Source organism: Thermobia domestica, chromosome 5 (genome assembly GCF_964235325.1).
Source record: "Thermobia domestica chromosome 5, izTheDome1.hap1.1, whole genome shotgun sequence".
Lineage (NCBI taxonomy): Eukaryota > Metazoa > Arthropoda > Insecta > Zygentoma > Lepismatidae > Thermobia > Thermobia domestica.
Genome location: NC_137458.1, coordinates 299949134 through 299974890, shown reverse-complemented (window position 1 = coordinate 299974890; position 25757 = coordinate 299949134). Strand labels below are relative to the sequence as shown.

The 25757-nt window shown below is 35.5% G+C and overlaps 1 protein-coding gene across 3 annotated transcripts in view; it reads right to left on the bottom strand.

The window, feature by feature from the left end:
• Nucleotides 1–783: 783 nt before the first annotated feature.
• Nucleotides 784–25757, bottom strand: part of spz5 (spatzle 5 Toll-1 receptor) — a 229856-nt gene continuing 204882 nt past the window's right edge. For 2 of the 3 annotated variants that reach the window (XM_081760364.1, XM_081760366.1), the window contains exons 5-6: nt 6059–6253; nt 784–2635 (exon numbers count right to left, since the gene is read on the bottom strand). In XM_081760364.1, coding sequence (XP_081616490.1) covers nt 2461–2635; nt 6059–6253 — 370 coding nt within the window. In that variant the 3' untranslated portion in view covers nt 784–2460. Of the gene's footprint in view, nt 2636–6058; nt 6254–14301; nt 14371–25757 lie in introns of all 3 variants that reach the window. The other variant, XM_081760365.1, reaches the window with a different exon arrangement.

Genomic DNA, 25757 nt, shown 5'->3' with positions numbered 1-25757 from the left:
AGATTAATAAATAAGATTAACGGGGGAGATTAATAAATAAGATTAACGGGGGAGATTAATAAATAAGATTAACGGGGGAGATTAATAAATAAGATTAACGGGAGAGATTATTAATAAATAAGATTAACGGGGAGATTAATAAATAAGATTAACGGGGGAGATTATTAATAAATAAGATTAACGGGGGAGATTAATAAATAAGATTAACGGGGAGATTAATAATTAAGATTAACGGGGGAGATTAATAATTAAGATTAACGGGGGAGATTAATAAATAAGATTAACGGGGGAGATTAATAATTAAGATTAACGGGGAGATTAATAAATAAAATTAACGGGGGAGATTAATAAATAAGATTAACGGGGGAGATTAATAAATAAGATTAACGGGGGAGATTAATAATTAAGATTAACGGGGGAGATTAATAAATAAGATTAATAAATAAGCATGGGACGTTGAACGAAATGATTTAAAATCATGTTTCCTTTCAACACTATGTTCATTTGATCTCACGCTGACATCACGCTCAATCGACCTCACACTCTCAAAATCATTTCGACATCTTGCTCAATCAAACTCATTTCATTAAGTTGAAGTCAAGCGAGAGTGAGTTTTCGAATCCCTGAGCTCTGATTTCATGATTTCGGATATCTTTGGTTAACCACCAATACGGAAGGAATTTGCATAAACAGTGAAATGATTTTGATCAATACTCTGGAAACAAACAAACAAAAAAAAAAAGTATCAGGAACATTTTATAAATGAAGACAGTACTGTAAAAGTAACATTGTTTATTAACTATCCAAAATACAATAGTTTGTTTGCTGAAATAATTGAAGCGCATTTACAATTGTTTTCTCTTTAAAAATCATTCACAGTATAAAAAATATCACTACTACTTATTTTAATTACTTTTATTACAATTATTGTTATGAACAGGTGATGAAATATTAACAACCTAAAGATATTTACACGAATCAAACAATAAAAAGTATTTCTATTTGCTAATACGTGAAGAAGAAGGATCTTAGTGGTTGAAGAAAAAAGTGAAGGTAATATAACGGCTTATGATTAAGGTGATCAGATTCAAAAGGCTTGAAGCCAACACTTACAGGCTTAGAACAAGTCCCCCCCCCCAAAAAAAAAAATCCCTTCCGTAATTTTTTACGTACGCTATTTGAAGCCTAATCAAGAACGAGCAAATTTTGAATATTTGTTTGGTTTAAAATTGTATCGTGAAACCAAATTCGTTCGTGGCTGGTGCAAGAAAGCAATCTACTGAAAATTCATTTTAGTAAATGCTTTAGATTATTAATTGTAAATTGTTGTTAATACTACTTTTTATATAATAGTTGTATTTATTTTGTAATAAACAAATAGTTTTAACATACAGCTATTAACATTAAATAATAATGTTATTTAAAAAGTAGTTCACAGGATACCAAAACAACGTGATACGTAATCAAATGCAGCTGAGTTCGTTCCTCTAGTCGCTACCTTAATTTAGATTTCGGGGGAAATGCTATTCTGGTAACACTGTAATTTCCACGGATGACAACACTGAAAATTCTTCAGGTTTATATATTCTGTTGTAGAATAACATTATCTATGATTGTGGTAAATTGCATTTCATTATCTCCTTTCACTTATTAAAAGCAAGCAAAAGAAAGATGGTAAATTTTGTATTATTTTTAGTATGTTAGGCTCTAGAATAAAAGTGCAAAATAATAGTAAAACAAGTGAGTAAACGAAAAATCAGGGCCGAAAGAGTTAAATTCATAATGAATTATAAAATACTGTCACAAATTTTGAAAATCCTTTTATATTTATATCTCGACATGTTTTACTGCATTAAGGGAATCTTTTAACTCTTCACATGCTCTGAGTGCATTTCTATCTAAAACCATACACAATTTGATCTTGATGAATATTTCACAAACTATTGCATGATGCAATTTTAGATAAATATTTTAAAGATCAATATCAAGATAATGAGTTATTCAGTTTCACGGAAATCCTGTTTTGTTTTCTGATTCGCTTCTTTTGTTTCCCACGTGGTATCTCGAGGGGCGCTGAGAACTGTCCCATTTAACGGGGCCGATTTTACGTCTGGTCACCTTATTCATAATACATTAACACAACGGTATTGAGATCTACCTAGAAACAAGAGAAACTGAAGTTATCAATGGAATAGCACAGTGATAGCAAAATATCACATTTTAAAACAACTATTATATTGGCAGTAAAATGACTCTTGATGTATGTTTACTTCCTATTCACTTATTCCACAAGAACAAATGAATGGTTTACATTTTATAACTTTATATAATCATTATTATTTTTTATATATATGTACAATAACATAATTTACATTGTGTTCCCTTTATTCATAATAACTGGAACAAAGTATAAAGATTTTTTTGTTTTGCTAATATGAAAACTTTGATCTTTTTTTTTTATTAACCATTTGTTTGTTGAATTTGGCAAACGCAACAATGAGGAAACCAGAACACATCAGTATATAATCTATCCCCACCGCCTTCTAAAGCCACTAATCTCTTCTGAACGTATTGCTGTTGACAAGACGAAGTATATCCATTTGGTATCGCACATAAACCATTACATTGAGAGGATCTGCAATGGAAGACAAACCTGTGTTAAATTCTGAAATATAACTGTATTAATGTCATATATATATGGTATTTGTAAACAACAATATGCTTCTTATTTGTAAAGAAAACCACATGCTTTCTTGCTACAGGTACTGCAAACAAGCAAACAACATACACCGTCACCATCATCAAGTCAATGACAGGAGAGGAACACTAGCGCCACCGCTGTCCAGAAGGGGGTATAAAACAAGCTGTAAGACTTTCATCGTGGTCTTTTTTCTTTGGTCATTCCTACTCTCTTAGCTTGCCTAGAGCAATGAGAGATCTAAACTAATTTAATTTTCTTAGCTTTCCCAGAGCTCTGTGGGAACTCAACCCCTCTCTTTGCTTCTCTGGATCAGTAAGAAACTCTAACTGCAACATCCTAACTTGTCTGAAGCTCTGTGGTTTGCCTGACCGCTTAGCTTACCTGGAGCTATACGGGACCTAAACCTCTCTTTGCTTGCTTGGAGCTTTGTGGTATCCTTCCCTTGGCTGGCGCCTTGGAGCTCCTATTTTACCCAGACAAATCACATAGAGGCCATGGTATTGGTCTTTGGACCAAAATTAGAGTGACTTTGTGTTTTATATTTATATATAACATATCTCTTATAATAAAAAGTTCTGGGGGAAAACCTTATCAAAAAAATTATAATATAAAAGTGCAAAGATAAAACTTAACAGTTGACGAGCTTATTTTCAAAATGCCTCTTGTGCATCTGACAAAATTTATGACAATTCAAAGAAAACTGTTAGTTATGGTAAAACATTTTTGGGTAAGGAAATATGAAATTTGGTGTGTGAATTCTTTGTACTGATAAAATTTTGTTTTATTACACATCAAATATTTCGATACCCAGGCTAGTAGTCAGGGAGGGGCTAGAGCGGGTGATACAAATGATTTTTTGCCTCCTCTAAAACAGAACGTTGTATAGAATTTTCAAATTTGACTCAAAACTTAATATGAAATCCTTGTAATTTTAGTTACCAAATTAAATTAAATTTAGCATGTTTTGCTAATTTGAGCGCAAACTGATATGCTTCTCGCCCACGATATATCAATCATCCCGTTACAACAATTATTTATTGATTTTAGAAAGTCCTGCGAGGGAAACATTGTATAACATTCTTACAGAATTTAGAATACCGAAAAGCTAGTTAGATTATACTAATACCACATTGACTTGATCCCTAGTCTTCCGTTGCAAGCGCTGCTATTGGCTGAAGCAATTCCACTCGCTTTCTCTCGCTTAGCAACAGCTGAACCCTTATTGGCTCAACGCGTGGGTGTGTGAGCTTTAGTTCGCATTTTTGCCACGGCTCAAGACATTTTGGTAGCACAATAGTTGAGATGTATTTAAATGAATCCCAAAGTTTAAGTCCGAGTAGGAAAATTCTTGTCCATGAGCTTTCACGTTGAGACAAGGAGATGCATTGTCGCCATTATTATTCAACTTTGTTCGGGAGTACGCTACAAAGAAAATCAAAAAGAGCAACCAGAACCTAGATCTGAATGGCATTCACCAGGTTATAGTGTATGCTGATGATGTCAATATAATAAGGGATGATAGAGAAACAATAGAAAGAAATGCAGAGGTCTTATTAAACACTTCCAGGGACACGTATTTGAAAGCGAATGCTAAGAAAATTAAATACATGAAAGTTCGCCTTGATCGTAATACTGCAAATTATGGATGCGTCAAAATATCAAATTCATTTAATAAAGTAGATATTCACTATCCAGGATCAATGTTAACAGACCAAAAGCATATCCACGAAGAAACTAAATGTCGACTGAAAGCAAGAAATTCGTTCTTATTCAGTTCAAAATCTTTTGTCGTCGCGAATTTTATCGGGAAATTTGAAACTTAAAGTATACAAAACGATAATCATGCTTGTTGCACTGTATGGTTCCAAAACATGGTTGCTTTAAAATATTTGAGAATAAAATCCTAAGACGAATATTCGGACCGAATAGGAATGGAAATGGAGGATGGCGGAAACTTCTTAACGAGAAACTGCATAGTTTATATCGTTTACCAAACAGTGTTAGGGTTATCAAGTCTAGGAAGCTCAGGTGGGGAGGTCATGTAGCCAAAATGGAAGAAAATAGGATCGCTTTCAAAGTTTTAACTGGAAATTCAAATAGGTAAACGACCATTAGGAAGGATTAGGCGCAGATGGGAGGACGGTATTAAGATGAATCTTGCAGAAGTAGGAACACAAAGTAGAAACTGGATCCAGATGGCTAAGGACAGAAGTCAATGGAGAGGTTTTGTGAACATGGCATGGAACCTCAGGGTTCCATAGGTCATAGAGTTAACTAGTTAGTTAAACGACCAACTATCACTTAGGTTTCCTTGTTTTATTACATTAACTTACAAGAATCTAGTTACTTTAATTCTCACAACTTTTTATAATATATTTATAGGCTAATCCCTCAATCTACACACCAAGTGCATCTTCAATCATCTATAACTACATACAATTCTCATAGTTACAGTAACAACATAAGAATAACTAAATTCTTACAACACTTTGCTTGATTATTTTACCAGCACCTGGTTCCAACAACTTCAATACTTCTAACAGGTCCGCAGCGAAAAAAGTCGATGATCTCCAAGGAGATTGACGGTGAAGGAGAATGCAGATGGTAGCAGAGAAGAATGATGAGGCCAATAGGGAATTGAGGAAAGGTCGTTAGTAGCCAAGGAAAACGACGGTGAACCTGAGAGTAGTCGACGAGATCCATGAAGAGGTCGATAGTGTCCAAGTAGATCGGCAGTGAAGCCAAGCGTGAACGAGGAGATCGGTGAAGAGGTCGATTGTGTCCAAGAAGAACATAGGGAGTGAACCTAAGAGTGGTCGACGAGATTGGTGAAGAGGTCGATTGTGTCCAAGTACATAGGCGGTGAACCTAAGAATGGTCGAGGAGATCGGTGAAGAGGTTGATAGTGTCCAAGTACGAGATCGACAGTGAAGCTAAGCGTGGTCAAGGAGATCGGTGAAGAGATCAATGATGGTCAAGGAGATCAGCGGTGAACCTGAGAGTGGTCGACGAAATCGGTGAAGAGGTCGACAGTGCCCAAATAGATAGACAGTGAAACTGAGAGCGATTGTTGATAGCGATGAATATCTCGTTTTGAATTTAATAATTGAACTACATCAGGGAAACTGTTATTTCAGAGAAGTTACTTTCCTTTTAACATATAAAGTGTGAAAGTTGTAACAAGGTTAAATCATGGAGATGTCATAATTTGGGTGGAAATCGTTATTATGATTACAAATTTTGACATTTCGTCCAAATTATGGCATATCCCTGCTTTAACTTAGTGACGCAAAGAATTTAAGTTTGCTTCTTTGGAGTTTTCTAGAATATAAATAGCTAAAATGATAATGAACTTACGCGCACTGCTCACTCCGTACAAGTTGCGTATAACGATCATCAACATCATTTAGGTTAACTACATACATCCAGTTCCCTCTGTTGTTCAACGCTGCTCGAGGCATGATGAACTGTGATCTCGTTGGACACAAAGTGTTTTGATTTGAAACTTGTCTTCGTGATCTATACTTTCTGTTGTAAGGTGACCTTGCGTATCTAGATATAAAAGAAAAAAATAATTAAATACACAAAACTTATTGATGAGTTGTTCGGTGATGCAGAAAAGAGCTTCTATTATCGTACTCTCAAAATAAATATATCTATTTTCAATGAGCCAGAGAATCTTCTCTGTTTGCGAAAGCGAAAGGGGTTTCGTTATGCAGGAAAGCAAATAGTCTATATTGTCAAATTAAATAATAATAATAATAATAATAATAATAATAATAATAATAATAATAATAATAATAATAATAATAATAATAATAATAATAATAATAATAATAATAATATAATAAAATAGGATTGACATCAACATAGAAAAGTTACGTAAAAAAGAGTGTAAGTTCGCTTCAAAACGCAAGGGATAAAAATTTTAAAATAACTTTTAAGTTAGTAAATGTTTTAGAGCACTACTACTCGTACTACTGTTAAAGTAATAAACAACTACTCTACTATAACTGCTATTTGTACTACTACTACTACTGCCACTATGACCTGTTACTTCCTGTTTCGCAGAATTCCTTATCAGTTTGCGATGTTGCCAAGTTTATCTGTTCCTGTTTCGCAGCATCGCAGAATAAGGAACAAAACACCAACATAAATTTAAAGCTCACAATAGAGCCTTTCGCACAAGTCCAATTGTGATTTACTACAACAAGAACAAATTATAAACACAGAGACATATAAATAATAATAATAATAAAAATGCAATGAACGATAATGGCATGAACCTTAATAAATTTAGTATACAGGTGCGGCTCATAACTTTGTTTTCATGGGATTGTACCCACATAGCACACTACGTCCCTGGGATGTCCCATTTTGATCCCAATCATCCCATTCGGTTTCCGGAATTATCGGGATAATGAGAAGACAACCTATGGACGTCCTGCATGGGACGTCCTGAAGGATTCCCATGTAGGTAGTGCACTGGACGTCCCAGATGGGACAGGAGGTCGGAGGGAAAACCAATAGACATCCCTTCGTGGTCCCGTTGAATATCCCGTATCCCGGGATATTAGCGGACATCTGGATCTCCCGCTGAGATCCTGTGGATGTCCCGGGAGCACATTCGGATAATCCCGGGATGTTCCGTCGTCCGTTGCGGGCTCAGTCTCGGACATCCCATGGACGTACTTGTGCTATGTGGGTAATTTCTACTATCCAAATGAATGCAATGAGATACTGATTAAAGTACGAAATAAAACCAATCTTGCCAAACCTAAACCTACTCTTAAGAACCAAGTACTACTGTCTAAACGTCTCTACAATCTTCTCCGTAAAATGAAATTGCCTACTTCCAGCAGCCGCATTCTCGGACTGTTCTTGCTTCAAAAGTAGAATGAATCTGTAGATATAGGGATGATTTATGTCTACTTCCTATTAAACTTGAAATGCTAAACCTCGGCATTGTTCGCGCTTTTTTCGCTGTTGTTATCTAATTTGTTTCTTTTGCTCTGAAACATTAATAAAATATAATTAGTACAACGTAAGAAGTCAAATAATAATCCAATAAAAAAATAAACTTTTAAATATTGTTGTATTTTCGGGTGGAAGGTTGCATTCAGTTCGTCAACGTAGATGTCCACCAAGTAGCCTAGGAAAACCTGTGCCTCCGGGATATCGAGTGCATCGTCTTGTATATACGAAAATGCATCAGGAATGTCTTTAAGAGAAACGGGTGAAAGTGCATCTGCTCTCCTAACATATTTCCTCGTACCATTATCAGTCTTGTAAAGTGGAGCCAACCCAATATCTTGTACCTTTCCCCATATAGATTTGGCAAAATGAACCAAACAAATGCGTAATGTCTCTTGCTGGAATGTATCTCTTGTAGGGTTTATTGCCGCTTGTTCAAAGCCAGTCATAAATTCTTGCACATGAAACTGGAATCAACAATCTTCAGCATTTTTGTTGATTTGCTGAAGCATGTGTGTGTGTACAATGACTGACTTTTGCTTCGCAATAAGCAGAAGAGAAGTACAAAAATGTCCGAAATACTTTCCGTGCTATGCATATAACTATGAAAATAGACGTAGACAAATTTTAAATGTTCCATCCATCACCATGTTTTCGTTCATTTCACTTTACAGAAATTTCCTTTCACTTCACTTTGTGCTGATATATACCAGCCATCTTGATTTTCTAAATAATCATGAAATAATCTGTTTGTTACTTAAAATTTATATATGTGATTACAATATTACGATGGAATCACTTTCTCAACATGTAATACAAATATCGGCGTACTTCTGGTGCAGTACAAGCTTTCTACGAACTTACGTTAAAAAATAAGAATCACTCATTCTGCGAAACAGGAACACACGCATTGGATTTTTTCTGTCCTTCGAAACATAACAACACTGAGCGTGAAAAACCAGTTTGAACACTTTTCTGCGAAACAGAAACACACGGAGTATCGCAGTCATTGATCATACGCTTCTGCAAAAATGTGGTTAGTTATTTTGACAGTTGACCAGAAATATTAAACTTTTTTTTTTAATATAAAGATTACAAGTAAAAACGCCAACATAATCTAATTTTTATGATTTTGGGAGAACTAGAAAAGGGGAAAAAGTACTGTAAAATTAATTATTATGCTTTATTGATCTAAGTAAAAGTATATCAACGTTTATGACAATTACTGCATTCTCTTTTTGAGCAAATCAAGTATGTAAACAATTTTAGCTCCTGAAGCATGTAATACTTTCGTATTTAAAACTAAATCTTTGGCTTTGTAGGTTGATAGAATTTTTAATCTGCAGGAAATAAATATACAGGGTGTTTCAAAACAACACCGACAACATTTGGGAGGTGATTCCTGACACCAAAATAAGACAAAAAGGGTATAGACCAACCTCGGTGCATAAATGTTTCATTTCGGAGTTATAGGCTGCCGAAAACGCGAAAAAATTAACTTTCAAGGTTCATAGCTCCAATACTATTTGACCTACCGTAGTCGGGTGAAGACCACTTGGGAACTAATATGTGTGCTATCCAAAATTACATGTTTCAGAATCCTAAGGTACTCACGCAACAATTTTTACAGAGATAGTTTGTCTACGAGGATATAATTTGAAGTACTCACCAACTACCTCTATAAAAATTGTTGCAAAAGTACCGCAGGATTCTGAAACTTTGATATTTGGATAGGACACCTACTAATTTCTAAGTGAAGTCTTGACCCGAGTATGGTAAGTCCCATAGTTTTTGAAATATGGACCTTTAAAGTTCATTTTTTCATGTTCATGTCGGCATCCTATAACTCGGAAAGGAAATATTTGTCTATACTTTTTGTCTCATCTTGGTGTCAGGAATTATCAACCAAACGTTGTCAGTGTTGTTTTCAAACACCCTATATAAAGAACAAAAGCTTAGGGACAAAAATCGTAAATTTCTGTTTGTTTTAGATCAAACTGAAGTCGAAAATGCTAACAGTATTGCCATACCAATAAGTATACATCTATTCTAAAAAATAAAAAAGGAAGAAAATGTATCAGCGCAAAACAGAAGCTCTAAAACAAGCCAGGGGCTGCTAAATATGCGATTCGAACTGGCATTGGTCGCTGGAAGTGTGACGTCACGCGGAAGAGAGGAAATCGCGTCTTCTGCTTTTAGTATATAGTTTTTGTATACTCCGAGCATATTATAACTTCATTTGATTGTTGAAACTACATAGAGACAAAAATATTACTGATTCTAACACTACAAATACGCAGGGTAAATTGCTATAGTATAATAAATTTAATTAATGTTATCATCCACTCATTGTTGTTGTTTTATGAATATTGATAGGAAATGTTAGTGATAATTCTAATTGCAGCCCTCAGAAGTCACAGAACCCGCAACGCATTGTTTTTCCTTGCACTATTTCTTCATTGTTTGGGCTTTATTTTTTTTAGGTTGAGATTGCTCAAATAAATGTTCTTGTTTTTACGTGTTTCTACTACATTTTGGGTTTAGTTCGCGGAAAATGTACCCGAACAAAATTCGTAAGAGCAAGTGCCAGGAGGCTAATAACTGCAAGTCTCATTAAAGGATCTGAGCCAAAACCTGAGTAAGCACGAGCCTGAATGAAGGATGTGAGCCCAAGCAAAAATGAGTACAAGCCCTACTAACGCCAGTGAGCCCGAGTCCCACTGAGTGTTGAAGTCTGAGCCAAAGTAAGAGTTTGCCCGAAAGAGATCAGAGAGCACGAGCTCCAAGGAACCTAGTCAGTACAAGCCTCATTGAAAGATATGAGCCCGGGACCAAATAAGCACGAGCTTCAACGAGAATAATGAACACGAGCACACTAAAGGTAATGAATCCGAGCCCACATTAGTGAAAACCCCGCTGGTATCAGTGAGCTCGAGTTATATTGATGGTACTGAGATCGAACCCAGCTGACGGAAGTGAGCCAACACAAGTGAGTACGAGTCCAATCCAGATCAGTGTGCCCGAATCCAAGCAAGTGCGTGGCCGAGGGAGACTAGAGAGCGCGAGTTCCAAGGAGCCTAGTGAGTTCGAACCTCATTAAAGAATGTGAGTCCCAGACCAAGAAAGCTCAAGCCTCAACGAGAATAAATAGCGCGAACCCCATTGAAAATATGGAACCCGAGCCCACATTAATACACACGGGTGTCAGTGAGTTTGATCCCCATTGATGAGTGAGCTCGAGCCCAGTTGACGGAAGATAGCACGCGCGAGTGAGCAAGAATCTAATTAAGATTAGTGATCCCGAACCTAACTAATCGCGTGCTTGCTCGAAATAGATTAGGGTGCGCGATCTCCAAGGAGCCTAGTGAGAGTGAACCTCACGGAAGATGTGAGACCGAGGCCGAGTAAACGCGAGCCTCATTGAAGTATATGAGCCCGAGCTTGAGTAAGAGCGAGCCTTAACGAGAATAGTGAAGGCTTTCTCCACTGAAAGTAATAAACTCATTGCAAGCTCCACTGACATTGAGCACCAGGTCATTAATGGTAGTGACCCTTACTCTAGTTCAGATTAGTAAGCCCGAACTTTATTGAGTGTAGTGAGCCCAAACCCAATAAACGTGTACCGCAATGAAATTAAAATGAAAATGAAATGCAATGAAATCACGGTTATGCCGGTTAGGCTAAAGGAGACAGTGATTATGAGAAATGAATGAAATGGTGGAATGAAGAAAGTGGGAATAACCGGGAAAAAACCAAGAGCACGGTGTTTGTCCATCACAAAGTCCACACGGCGCGAGCTGGGATCGAACCAGGGACCCCAAGCACCGGAGGTGAACGTTCTACCACTGAGCCACCGCGCCTCCGTCCCCAATGAAATTAGTGAGCACGAGCTACCATCAGTCTAGTGAGTGTGATCAGGGCCGGATTTAGGGGGTGCACCCCTTCATTGTAAATATACACTATCTAAAATGAAAAGCTAGCAGTGAAAATAGCAACACTTTCCGAAACTTTCTGCCATTATTTTTCCGTTTGGGGTTTAAGAGAAAGCAGAGCTTTGTAAAAACAATACATTAAGTCGATTTTCTGAAGATTGGAGGAAAAGGATTCACCAAGTAAAACAATATAACATTTGTCAAGTAGGACAGAAAACATGCGACCTTCTTTAAATTACCGCCCCCCCTCTCCGTCCTATGTGTCAGCGTTGTCAAGGTTAAAGCATATTGTCACGTGTCACTTTGAAGAGTTTCAGTGTGATTGGTTAGTTTGGTAATTATTGGTGCACCCCGGCTTAGAAAATCCTGAATCCCACCTTGAGTGTGATCCTTATTGAAGGATGAGTCGTAGCCCAAGTGAGCACGAGCTTCAACGGAAATAAGAATGCGAGCCCCATTGAAGGTAACAAACACGAATCCATAAGCTATACATGTAACCATTTTAAACGTTAAAGTGAATATTTAAATAAGAATAAACGCAATGAACATTACATGTTTGCATACGGAAAACCTAGTTTTTAGCGAGCATTACTGGCGGAAAAGAGAGCAGCCAATCAGGTTTGTCTCGATTATTATTATTATTATTATTATTATTATTATTATTATTATTATTATTATTATTATTATTATTATTATTATTATTATTATTTGGCTTCACCGAGTCATGGGGACAAAATGGGCAAATCCTCTTTTCTAACATTTTTGCTCGTCCTACAGGATTTACATCCATGACACTAGTTATTTAAATTTATTTCAAGTTCTTCAGCTTCATAAGTTGGAAAAATAAATTATTTTCTTTTAATCTTTTACTTCTGTTCGTTCTTAACAATTCCATGCCAATTCGATATATGCAGAGAAGAAATTGCATGACGGCGGATTTTTGTTTTCTTACAGGTAGCTTATGAAGTTCGTGTTGTAAGTCTGTCTCATAATCTGTCGGTAAGAAATTAATAGAATAAATATTAGTGTTGCTTACATCGAGTCTGACTGCTCGTTTACACCGAGAAACTCACTGTCGTTGTACCAACAACATTTTAGGAAAGGGGTGCTATGTTATACATGGAGTCTTCCTTTCTCAGTTCGGAACAACAACAAAGTTATTTTTATTCATTTTTGTCTCAATAATTACCCATTCTTTACAAATTTCACACATCGACATCGCTTACTGTATTCCCTACAATGTGTTTGTTTCGTGCTCTCTTCCACGTGACGTCACGTCGCGCAAGAATTCTGGGTAATTTTTTCTCTCGATAGCAGAAAATATGCTACCTGTAATACTCTATATACATTGAAAACAAGCGATGTAAGCACAGATAAGATTGTGCTACAGATGTTTCAATTAAGCATAGTTGCCAGTGCTACTGTCGTGTAGAACACGACAAGCAAGAGTAAACTAATTAAAGAGCTAATTTTGCTAATAATGAATTTAAGGAATGCTTATGATTTTGCCAACAGCTTGGCTACACTGAGCTGCCGGTTCTCGTGCGGTCACTGAAGACAAGCAGTTCCGAGTATTGAAATGAAGCTAGAACGAGAAAAAAAAAAAATCACGCTCCATCGGGAAACGGGCCTTGCACCGCCCAGCCGGTGGAAAGAAAGCTTAATACATATAAAAACAGCAAATACAGCATTCTGTAGTAATAATAATCTTGGTCATTTACAAGGTTAATGTTATGATTGATACTATGACATTTGTTAATAAAAATTATAGATAAAAACATCCAATATTACCACCACCAGCATTAAGAAACACCTGGATGCATTAACTGCTGTCAATAATTCCATTTAATTACTTATGTTATTAAATAAAACCAAATATAATGCACATTTTACAAAGTCTCTTCCCCCTCCTGATTTCGTTCAAATTAACATTAGTTGTTCTCCATTTCCGTTATTTAAATTACATGAAATACCACCAATACTAACTTTTAGAACGTTGTCAGTCAATTATATATATATATATATATATATATATATATATATATAACATCCATCAGATTCAAGTTCTAATTTACAATACCTTGTATTCACACTTTTCCAAGGCTACTATACATTATTAAATAGATAAAAAAGACTATTTTTTTTAGAACCAGATTACAGGAAAGTTTTATAGGTTAATCTACGTTCATAAATAATGATTTCACTACACATATTTTTTATTAAAGATGACCACTTTTTTCTCGAAAAATGCTATATCGAAAAATGAATTTTTTAAAAAACGAAAAGCAATTTTTTTCGAAAAACGAAAAACATTTTTTTTCGAAAAACGAAATTTCGAAAACAAAACATTTTTCGAAAAAAAAAAACGAAGTATCGAAAAACAAATTTTCCGAAAATCGGAAAACAGATTTTTCGAAACAGGTCATCCCTAATTTTTGTTGCTGAAATGAAAAGACAGGGCAAACAACATTTTGTTTTAAAAATTGAACGTCAGAATAAAGATTGTCTAATCAACGATTTTATTAATGAAAACAGTGGCGGATCTTGCCCGTGGCTCGGGGCTCTAGGCCAACCAAATTTTGGAGTGAAAAGATAATTGAAGCTATTATTTACATATTTTTGAAAGTTCTAAGTAAACTAATGATATATACATATTATAGTCTGAATTCTGGCTGCCACCCCGCCAGTTGTTACCTCCTATATCCGCCACTGGATGAAAAATGATGTTCCCCGTTCTTCCTCACCGATTTCAAATTATAGTATCTTAAAAAGACAATAAAGAATATTAAATATTTAAAAAATAAGCAATTTTAGTATCGATTAGATTCTATGAATTTCAATAAATTTAGAATATAACAAATAATCTCAAACATTTAGAATATAAGCATAACCTAAGAAAAAAGAATAAATAATATGAAATATTTAGAAATTAAGCCACCTAATATCAACTTAATTCTCTGAATATTCGTAACTTAAAAAGACAATAAAGGTACAACAAATATTCAGAAAGTATGCCATTTAGTATCTTTTAAATATTTCAAGTTTCAGTAAATTAAAAAATACAATAAATAATATGAAATATCGAGAATATAGATCATTTAGTGCCATTTGAAAAGGTAATAAAGAATATTAAATATTTGGAAAGTAGGACATTTAGTGTTTATTAAATTCTTTAATTTTAATAGCTTTAAAAAATTAAAAAATAGCACATATTTAGAAAGTAAGCAATTTAATGTCAATTTAATTCTTTGAATGTTAGTAAAAAAAAGTTACAATAAAGAATAATAAATGTTTAGAAAGTAGGCATTTAGTTTCTATTAAATTCCTTAAATTTTAGTGACTTGAAGGGACAATAAAGAATATAAAATATATAGAAAGTAAGCCATTTAGTGTCTGTTGAATTCTTAGAATATCAGTAAAATAAAAGACAATGAAATTATATGTAATATTTAGAAACTGGACAATTTAGCTTAAACTTAAAAAGAAATGAAGATTATAAAATATTTAGAAAGTAAACCATTTAGTGTAACTTTTAAAAGCGATAATAAATAATATCAAATATTTAGAAAGTAAGTCACTTATTGAAGCTTAAAAAGAGATAATATATAACAGACCCTATCAAATATTTGAAAAGTACGCCCCTTAGTATAACTTAGAAAGTATTAAATTATAATATCAAATATTTAGAAAGAAAGTCACTTAGTGTAACTTACAAAGTAATAATGAATAATATAAAATATTTAGAAAGTATGCCGATTAAAGTCATTGAATTTTAGTAACACAATAGACAATAAAGGCCTTTAAAAGACAATAAAAAATATCGAATATTTAGTCATTTCGGGCCGTATGCAGAGTCGGTTCGTATTAAGACTTTTAACAGCGGTGGTGCTAACTTCCGTATTTCGTAATGATGTTATCTACAATTTATATATATAACTCCACGAATATTCCCCAGGGATGTCCAAGCACATCAGGAGTATTCGACGTAAGAGACAATTATTCACCCATACTTGAGTTCTCCTAATGTGTTTGGACATCCTTGTGGAATAGTTGCGTCTGACCTTTTTCGATATAAATCGTGGGTAACATCGTCAATGGGTTACGAAACACGGAAGTTAGGATCATGCTTAGTCAACTCTTAGTACGATGCTAAAAATAATTCTACATAGTGCTCTTAGCGTCTATTATGTTCTATGAAATGGACTAACGAGCGTTTTCAAGTCTTTTGTTATAGGCTAGAAATTAAGGGTCGCAATTTAGTATGTCATAATTATCGGGGACTCATTTTATTTTAAACTCATATGAATGATTCTTAAAACAACTATTAACACAATTAACACCATTTTCTAAGAATTGAAAAGATACTTTGAAAAAATTGTCAAAAATTGCTTTTGTTATTGAGTTATTACTTTTTAAAAAATGGTGAGGAGTATAGTAAAGAAACCTAATTTTACACAAAGTACAGTATCTAGATAATAAATATACAGAGTTAGTTATTTGTCTGGTATTATGATAATTCCACATTGGTGAGGGAATATAACATTTAAAAAAAATGTTTCCCTTTATTATATATAACCAACCACAAAACATTTTCAACACAAACATTATAGGTTAATACTTTTATGTACACGACACCAAGGATTATTGTATAGAATATTTCGTTCATACAACCGAATCTGGATTTTATCTGTACATTATTAATTTCATCCATAACAAATTTGAAATAAAACAACACTTACGGATATTATATGTTACATTTTACTGAACAGATTTTGTACCTGCATTATACACTAGGGTGCATCGAATTTCCACTTTTTTTTAAAATCAGCTTACCCTTAGTGAAATTTGTTTGCGAAATGGTATCTATATGTCATATAGAAAATCGCACGCAGATTAGTTAATTTCTTTAGGTGCCACTAATGGCCTAAAGTTTCAAAAATTTGTTAAAAAATGCATTTTTAAAAACAAATTATACATATTTACTTTTATGAAAACATTTTATCCTTAGCAGTTATTTTTGGCAGAAATGTACATATTTTACGAGAAAAAAATTTCAGCTTGATCGGTCAAGTCTTTCAGATGCCACCAGCGTCTTAAAATTTGGACGAAACCCCCCAAAATATATTTTATTCGGTGTTTTGTAAAAACAAAATCGAGTTTTCGTCTTTTATAAACAGCTAATTAGGTAAGAAATGGGGCAATCATGGTAAAAAAAAAAAAAAAGACTTTATAGTAGAATGAATGTTATCAAATAAGACACATACCGGGGGTTGTCTAGCTTATGTTCGTAGCGCGAAAAAGTAAATGATTATTTTTGTAGATAAAACTCCTTTCGATAAAACACCTGCACTGCATAGAATGAAGTCGCCCAAAAGCGAGTTTGTCGTAAAATTAAAAGTGGAGTAGCATCGAGAGAAAAGAAAAGAAGTGACTCATTGTTAGTGTGTCTGCAGATGAGATTAGGAGTAATTTTGCGTTGCTTTCTAGACAGAAAAATTGGTGCTTGATGCGGAAGCTGTTTACGTTGCTGATTGTATTTAAGTGAAAATACGTGTGCATTTGTATGCGTTTTTGAAGGATTGCGTCCTACTTGTGCTTATCGGCAGTCATTGAATGTGTCAGTTCGGCATCCTAATGGTGCGGCAAGTTTGTTGAGGTCTTGCGTTGACAAAAGTGTCAAAATTGGTTTCGGTGAATAAACTATCAAGTGTCCGTAAAGATTTCACCTAAAAAGAAGTCACGTTTGAATGTAAGGAACTTTGTCCATAATGTCATTGGATCCTCTGCAGAATTCACTTTTAGTCGGCTCCAACAATCGCTGATATTCTTAAGCAATTATTGTGGGAAAGAGAGAACACGAAATGGGATATAGCATCTCAGAAGAACCCCTCTGGTAAAGTGCTAGCTCATTCAATGGCAAGGAAAGTAATTAAAATTTGGAAAAACGCATCAATCAGCGTTGCAGCTATTTTGAGCTAGCAACGGGTTATAGCGTTGATTTTACATTATACATATCACAAAAAGGTTCGTCAGCTGCAAAAGTTCAAGGACAAACCCGTTTCCTTTGCTTCCAAAGTTGCAGAATTCCAGGCATTCGCCAGCAAAACATTGTTTGATATCGCTACTTGTAAATACATCGACCCGGTTGCTTGCACTTGAGCGAGAGAGAAGAAAGTACCTAAATTGGAGGTTTCATTTTTAATTGACCAGAGAACCACCCAACAGATGGGTATGGCAGGACTTGATAGGAAGGAGACACAGAAACGTGTCAAACATTTATTGCGAAAAAATCGAGGTCAGAAAAATCAACCAAAGCTCAATGAAATTAGTAGTTCCGGAAGGCAAAATGATAGTGTACCTTTACAAAATGAACGGGAGAAGAGTCAGATTCCACTGTCAAGTTTCTTCCTGCGCTTAAAAGAAAGAAGACTAGCCCTTCTAAACAAATGAAAGTTAGGTTGCCGATATTCTCCAATGCAGTATATAGATGTAATATATCAGATCGCAAGGCCGCAATTATCGCTTCGTTGCTTTTGGTAGATATCGGAATGATTACCCCAGTTCATAAGCAGAAGGTGATTGACAAAAGCAAGATTCAGAGAGAGAAGAAATCCTTAGGAAACGCCATCGTTGAAGAGGCGAGTGCATCACTTGAATCGACCAAAGTAAAAGCGTTATACTTCGACGGAAGAAAGAATCAGACTCTCATCCTTCAGACTAAAGACGGCATCAACCACCGAATAATGAAAAAAGATCACTACTTACTGCTAGAGGAGCCAGGATCGAACTATCTTGGTCACGTCTCTCCTTCATCTGGAAGAGAAGAGAGCATACGGGTTGCCACCACAAAGTTCTTTGTTCATTAAAATATTTCCCTGTCAGATCTGGTTGTTTTGGGTCGCCATGGTACTGCTACTAACACTGGTCAGAAGAATGGTGCGATGGCACATATTGAAGTCTTCCTGAACAAACCCCTTCAAAGAATCGTCCGTATGATACACACGAATGACCTCCCATTTAGACATTTAATTGAATTCATAGACGGCAAGTCTACTGGACCAAATACATTTAGAGGACCAATATGATCAGCACTTCCAACCGGCGAAGAGTTGCCACTCCAAAGTTTTCAGCCCGTTCCAGTAGACTACTTCACTGAGGATTCATTAAACACGGATCAAAAATATTTGCTGAATATCTTCCAAGCGGTTTCTTCAGGAGAATGCCCCGTTGGGTTAGCTCACATGAAGCCTGGTAAAATTCATCAAGCCAGATGGCTAACTACAGCAAATAGAGTCTTACATTTGTACGTAGGAACAAAAGAACGCACTAATGAACTTAAAACCATCGTCTAGTACATCATGATGGTCTACGCGCCACTCTGGTTTGCTGTGATCCATAATCCATCATGTGCAGAAGGATCTCGTCATTTGTGGCAACTTATCACAACTTCTCGCCACATGGAAGCGAAATACAGGAAAATTCATCCAGTGATCCGTAGAATGTGTGGTACGACCATCCTGAGAACCTACTTCTATTAATGTTGACTGACCAAGATGCTAAAGTACGAGAACTTGGCTGGAGGCGAGTCCTAAAAGCAAGACAAACGACCCAACCTGGTGATCGCGTACCGGTACGACAATTCGTCGTCCCTGAAATCAACTTCGAAGCGATAAACTATGTTGATGTGATTAATTGGTCAACATGCACGCTGATGGAGCCACCACTGACAAAACCTTGAGCCTTCAGAAGCTAAGAGAAAGTGTAAAGACGGCTCCAATGGCTGATGAATCTATTACATCCTTACCCTGTCACACTCGCGATGTAGAAAGAATGGTGAAGTTGGCGACAAGCTGCATCAGCGGTATGTGGGCAAGAAGCATAACATAGATTTGTCCTAGCAACACTACAGTCAAGAAAAAAACATACCAGAATATAATAAAAAAAAAAACAATTTGAGGTAAAAGAGTAACGATATGAACTCGCACTAAGGGTGGGCGAAACTCGAACTGCAGCCACCTCCTCATGGTGAGTTCAGGGTTATTTCCATCATTAATGTTTGGAAGTAAGCAAAGAGCTGCAGATGTAAAACAAAATCTTTCTTACCTAATTCACGATCCAGATGAATCACAAACCACGTAACTTAATTTTAAGAAATGAGAAAAGTAGGGACACAATTGTCCATATTTTAAGCCACTGGTGGCACCTGAATGACCTGACTCATCAAGCTGAATTTTTTTACACGTAAAATATACACATTTTACAGAAACAAAACCACATAGGATAACCATTTTTCATAAAAGTACATATTTTACATTTTTTAAAATAACATTTATTTTTTAACAAAATTTTAAAAAATTCGGCCGTTGGTGGCACCTAAAGATATTGACCAATCGACTTGCAATTTTTTACACGTTATATGGATCCCATTTCGCAAAAAAATATCACTAAGGATAAGTTGATTTAAAAAAAAAGTGGAAATTCGATGCACCCTACTATACACTCAAGAGGTCTGTATATCAAAACGTAAGGTTTGCCATTCGAAATGATTTTTTTTCCCTCATTGAGCTGAGTTGACTTTGAGTTTAACATCCCTTTCAGCAGCGAGGTTATAATGAGATGGGATTTACCGTTTAAAGTGGAATCCGAACCACATGAGATTCAGACGGGAATCGAACCCGGGTCTCCCACGCCAAAGGTGCGTACGCTAACGGTTTTCCCTCATTCTCAACCATTCAAATCCTATATTATTTCTTTTTTCTTTAAATTATGACTGAAACAGTAACTTGAAATTACCGTTTCAAATGTATTTAAGTGAAGCGCTTATTTTGTACCTGTACCAGTCTGTTTAAGTGGTATGTTCCAACAATAGATTATGCCATTCAGGTAACCATGGCAACTAGTATTTTCAGTTGCGGGTATGAAATTATATAATACGTTTATTATATATTTTGGTCAATAATAACTAAATTACCATATTCTACTTGAAACTACACATTAGCAATATTATGAAAGAGTATATTTCGAATCTGAAAGGGACAGGAGGCATATTAATAATAGTAACTCAAAATGAACTCATAAATAAGCATAGAATAAATAAATAATATTCAGCATTTGTATTTTGTGAAATTTTAGGGAAATTTAACAGTATTGTGAAGATATATGAATTTGTATGGGACATTATAAGCGGTCTTATTTCGAAAATTGGGACATTTTATTTTTAAATTAAACTGAATGAATATCGTCATTGTCTGATCAATGTTAAAATCGCATTTCAATTCTTTTTTTTTTTCTAAGTTCATTTACTCCACAAACAAGGACATTTTTTTTGCTGTCTGTTGTCTTATTCTTTCATGTGTAAATTTCTTAATTAATTAAACAGCAGATTGTTTCCCTGTCCGTATTCCTGTCCAGTGCCGTGCGGTGGAAAATCAGCGCCCGGGGCGAGAGTATACGACGGCGCCCCCATACATATACTCCAAGTAATTTATCCGCTCTTTTTTCCTTTTTTCTTCCAACTTTTCGCCCCCTTACTTCGGCGCCCGGGGCCGTCGCCCCGCTTGTCCCCCCCACGGCACGGCCCTGTTCCTGTCATCATCTCGAATATGGTTAATCTACGTAGTCTGCACTTTTCTACGTCACAGAAGAGACTGTCAATAAACTGGGAAATAACCCGGAAGGGGCGTTAAACGAAACGGTTGGCAGAGTTTTGGGATGAGTAGTTGAAGCTGGATTTCACGTCTGTTAAGATGTAACAACACGAGCAATAATTTCGAGTTTTACAAAAGTCATACCTTGCTCTAGCTTCAGGAGCATTTGTCATCGTCAACGTTGTAGATTCATTGATGACAATGTGTCGTCCTCTATTAAGTAATTTCGATCTTGGCTAAGTTAATCATCGCTAAAATTTTGGCTTCTCTGTTTGGATTACCCTACCTCTTAATTCTCATCTGCTTCACTGCTCAGGGGGGGCACGGTGGCTCAGTGGTAGAGCGTTCACCTCTGGTGCTTGGGGTCCCGGGTTCGATCCCAGCCCCCGCCAAGTGAACTTTGTGGTGGACAAACACCGTGCTCGTGGGTTTTCTCGGGGTACTCCCGTTTCCTCCCACTTTCTTCATTCCACCATTTCACTCATCTCTCATTATCACCGTCTCCTTTAACCTAACCGGCATAACCGTGGGACGTAAAACTTACAGATTTCATTTCATTTTTTTTTCACTGCTCAGGAGACCAACGAGATAAATGGACGAACGTCAATTCACCTAAAGGAACCATCAAGGAAGGAACGCCGACACGCACGAGTGAGTACTAGTAGATTAACCGATCCTAATTGCTACTCCCTTCTCACCTATTTCAACCCCCTTTTGACATCACAATCTGTCTCTTTTGTAAATATTCTATTTTATTTAAATGGAAACCAGGTCAGATCCCATGCTTTATGCTCTACTAAATACAGAATGTACAAAATCCTGGGCGCAACTTGTCAGTTTTGACATCACATCAATGCACGATTCATTAACACGTTATCTGAGCTTTTGAACTAACAAGGGGCGACTGCACAGTAGTAAGTGCTCTTGTTGTGAGATGATAACAGGAACAGAACAAAGTATAGATTAAATATCATTTTTGGGGCAACAGCTGGTCAGTTGTTGTAAACTGTTTAATACATTTAGTTTAATCATTTATTGATATTCAAAAATATGCAGCAAATATCGTGACAACTTTGTTTCAATCGTATGTATGTGTTGACATCTGTTGGTAGCTCTCAAATGTAATTCAAAGGTTGAGGCGCCATCATGTTGATACAGCGTAAGTAGAAATTTGTTTGCATGCAACTGGATGGAATTATTTTAGCTAATACCTACAGAAATGGTCTAAACAGCCTAAATTAAGCATTACGTAATTCAATTCCTTCTTGTAAATTGAAAACATTGAAAAATCGTGATTGGATCATGGGACTATTTTGACATGCAAATAGTCATCATGTGTTGCTCATGCAAACGCGTATGAATTCGATATACTGTGATGTAGTTCGATGGACGGAGGCGTGTCCTTTGCTGTTGTCTTGTCTTCTGCACTATTAACAGTGTCCATCTTATGCACCAGGTCTTTGCTCCTAATCCCGGTTGAAATTTCTGGAAAATCCTAACTTTCCTTACATTTACAGCAAATAAAAGGTAATAACTAGAATATAAGCATAATTAAACCGTCATACATACTGACTAATTCCAGTGTTTGTATAATTTTGATTGTGAAATCAAAAACAGTCTTCTGAATTTAGATGTGATTTTTAGAATTTTATGTCTCTCTGTCTCCCTTCACAAGTTCGGTTGCTAATTCAAAATTGCACCATGAAGGTTTCAAGTAAGCATTGAGTAAATAAGTAAATATTGTGGTACAGATTGATTTAGTTTCAGCACAGTTTCCGAATTATTCTCTTAGACGTTGGCATGCCAAAAACAAATTAGAAGGTTAGTTTAAATTTTTTCAAACGATCTTGCATGTCTGTCTATAGCCTATATGTGAGTAAGTGAATGGGTGCATGTTGGTGATTGGTGCATATAGGGTACATTCTTGCTTCTTGTGTTTTATTAGAAATTTCGTATGTTCGCATGTCCATAAATGTATTTAATCATCATGTACGTCATCATAATGCTTGTTCGATTCGAATGTACGTGTGGCCTGATATGTGTTCCCTTCAGGAACTAGCGCTAGCTGGCTAAGCTGGGAATTAAGGCATCTGTCATAAATTAAATAATATTCTAGATTGTTGAGAGATGAAGGTTTACAAGAGTAAGCATATTGGAAGGAATATTCCAGTGTATATGCATAGCTCTCGGAGGGACCCTAACGAGTCCATGGGCTATATATAATTAAAAAAGTGAAAAGTATTTAGCTATTTTTCTTCATATGTAGTTGTAGGTAAAAACACACGATTGATTCCAAACCATAATTCGTTTCCATAATGATATGAAATGTAGTCTGTTATTCGAGAGGCATATTTACTTTCCATTCTTTATTCTTTATTTACATTTATTTATTTCTTTTCCCTCTTCATTATTATTATTATTATTATTATTATTATTATTATTATTATTATTATTATTATTATTATTATTATTATTATTATTATTATTATTAAATATGCGCAGTTACGGCTACGTGGCCCTAACTGAGTTTGTTTTTTGTTTTTTGTTGCAAAATCCAAACATTCTCCCATTATGAATTAATTCTTTCGAGTACAATATGAATTCACAGCAGTGCAGAACGTGCTAAATCTACTAAAACAATTTAGATTAGTTTAGCTGGTTAATCTAAAGAGTTTTTATACAGTATGTATTAATAGAATACAATATGCACAAAAGTATACAAATGGTATTATCATAGTCAAATGATATACTTTTTTATGTAAAACAATAATAGTTTTGCTCTGAAATCACTATTATTTAAGTATTAACCCCAGTCGCAAATCGATGTAAATAGCTATAATATTATTATACTTCCGCCGCTGTTACTCCCGGCTTATACCAAGCCACTTGTTTACACTCGCTGACCTGGAAGCATGTGGAGTTAATGTTGTCTTTGTATCTTTCTCTTCTTTCTTTCTCTCTCTCGCACTCAGACAGACAGACAGACAGACTGACTCTTTCGTGCGTATTTCAGAGTTAAAACGGAGGAACTTTTGATGGCACGGTGAGTAACCCTAAGTAAAACAGAAGTGTTTTGGTCCAAAACTTGACTCGAATGACAATCGACCTGGTCTGGAAAATCTAATGAATTGAAAATTTCGGCGTCGTATTTTTGTACTCTGGGGATAACATCCTCAGTCCTGGTCACTTCTGAAAGAAATACTATTCAAACGTAAGGAAGTAAGTAAAATATCTTCTTTGGCCTCCAGCCTACGAAATCTCAATCGTATCATCGGAGGTATCAGTATGGGTTCGAATCCTCGACGCAGTGGCGATGGCGATCCATCATCTAACCCACATCACCCGACTGGCGCTATGGCCCGATTGAGCTCTGACGTGCTCATTCTATGCTAATTAGAACGTTATATTCGCAATAGTAGGTGTTCGAAACAGATAAATCTTCAGAGATGACTCGAAAACGGCCTTTTCTTTAGTTATTTCAAGAGAAGCTTTTTAAAATATTAGTTTGATAAAAAAATCGTTTCCATCCTATAATTTATCTCAATATCCTATAATTCAATGAGTTTTACTCACTGTTGAAATGTTAAACAAGCAAAAATATCTGATACATCTATAAGAAAATCCAATTTTGCTTTTGAACATTTCTAACTTTTCATTATCATACAGTTTGGACTTCTAACATTGGTTCTTTCTGATAGAAATTTAGCAGAAAAATAGCACTCATTTTATTTTTTGTTCAGTTTGCATTAGTAGCCCGGAATGGAAGGTATGACCTACACTACCTAATGGGTTTATTATAATGTATTTAGTACGTTCAATGAACACCACCGAATTTGCAACCGAACCGCGCGCAAACAAAGCATGTGTGTCACACTTTTGATATTATCCTAGATGTGTCTCAAAACTGTACAGTTCCACTGAAAATTAATTATATATTTAATTTGACCATCAAGTTGGGTGTTCATTTTGAAAGTGATTTAATAAATGTTTCAATCATTATCTATATATTTAAATAGCCCTGAAACAATATGAAATTCAAACCTACTTGTATATTACTGTTTGATTTCTGGAAACGGAACTTTGTAATGTTAGGTTCTTTCTTTACTACGCTTAAAATCCATATTTTTATTTGTGCTCCCTCTTCTTCTTCTTTGTCTTGCCTCCTCTTTTCTCTCTCTGTCTCACTTCTGTACCTCGGTCTAACAGATATCCATAAGTTTCTATTTTTTTTATTGTGTATTTGAATTCCTTTTTCCATCAACTTATGAATGTTGTTTCGTCTCGCTTTTATTCTTTTCATTTTATCAATACTTGTATATTTTAAAACTAAAATTACACTAATATTGTTTGCTGATTTTCGTATGGGAGAAACGAAAGGAAGGAAGGAATGGAGCAGGTCTCTTTATCAGGCACGTTTATGGGATACGAAGGTGTCATTCGGGTGGCCTAACTGCGCGGCGTTTGCTGTCGCATTTTTTTTAAAGCAAGGTGTACAAACCATCT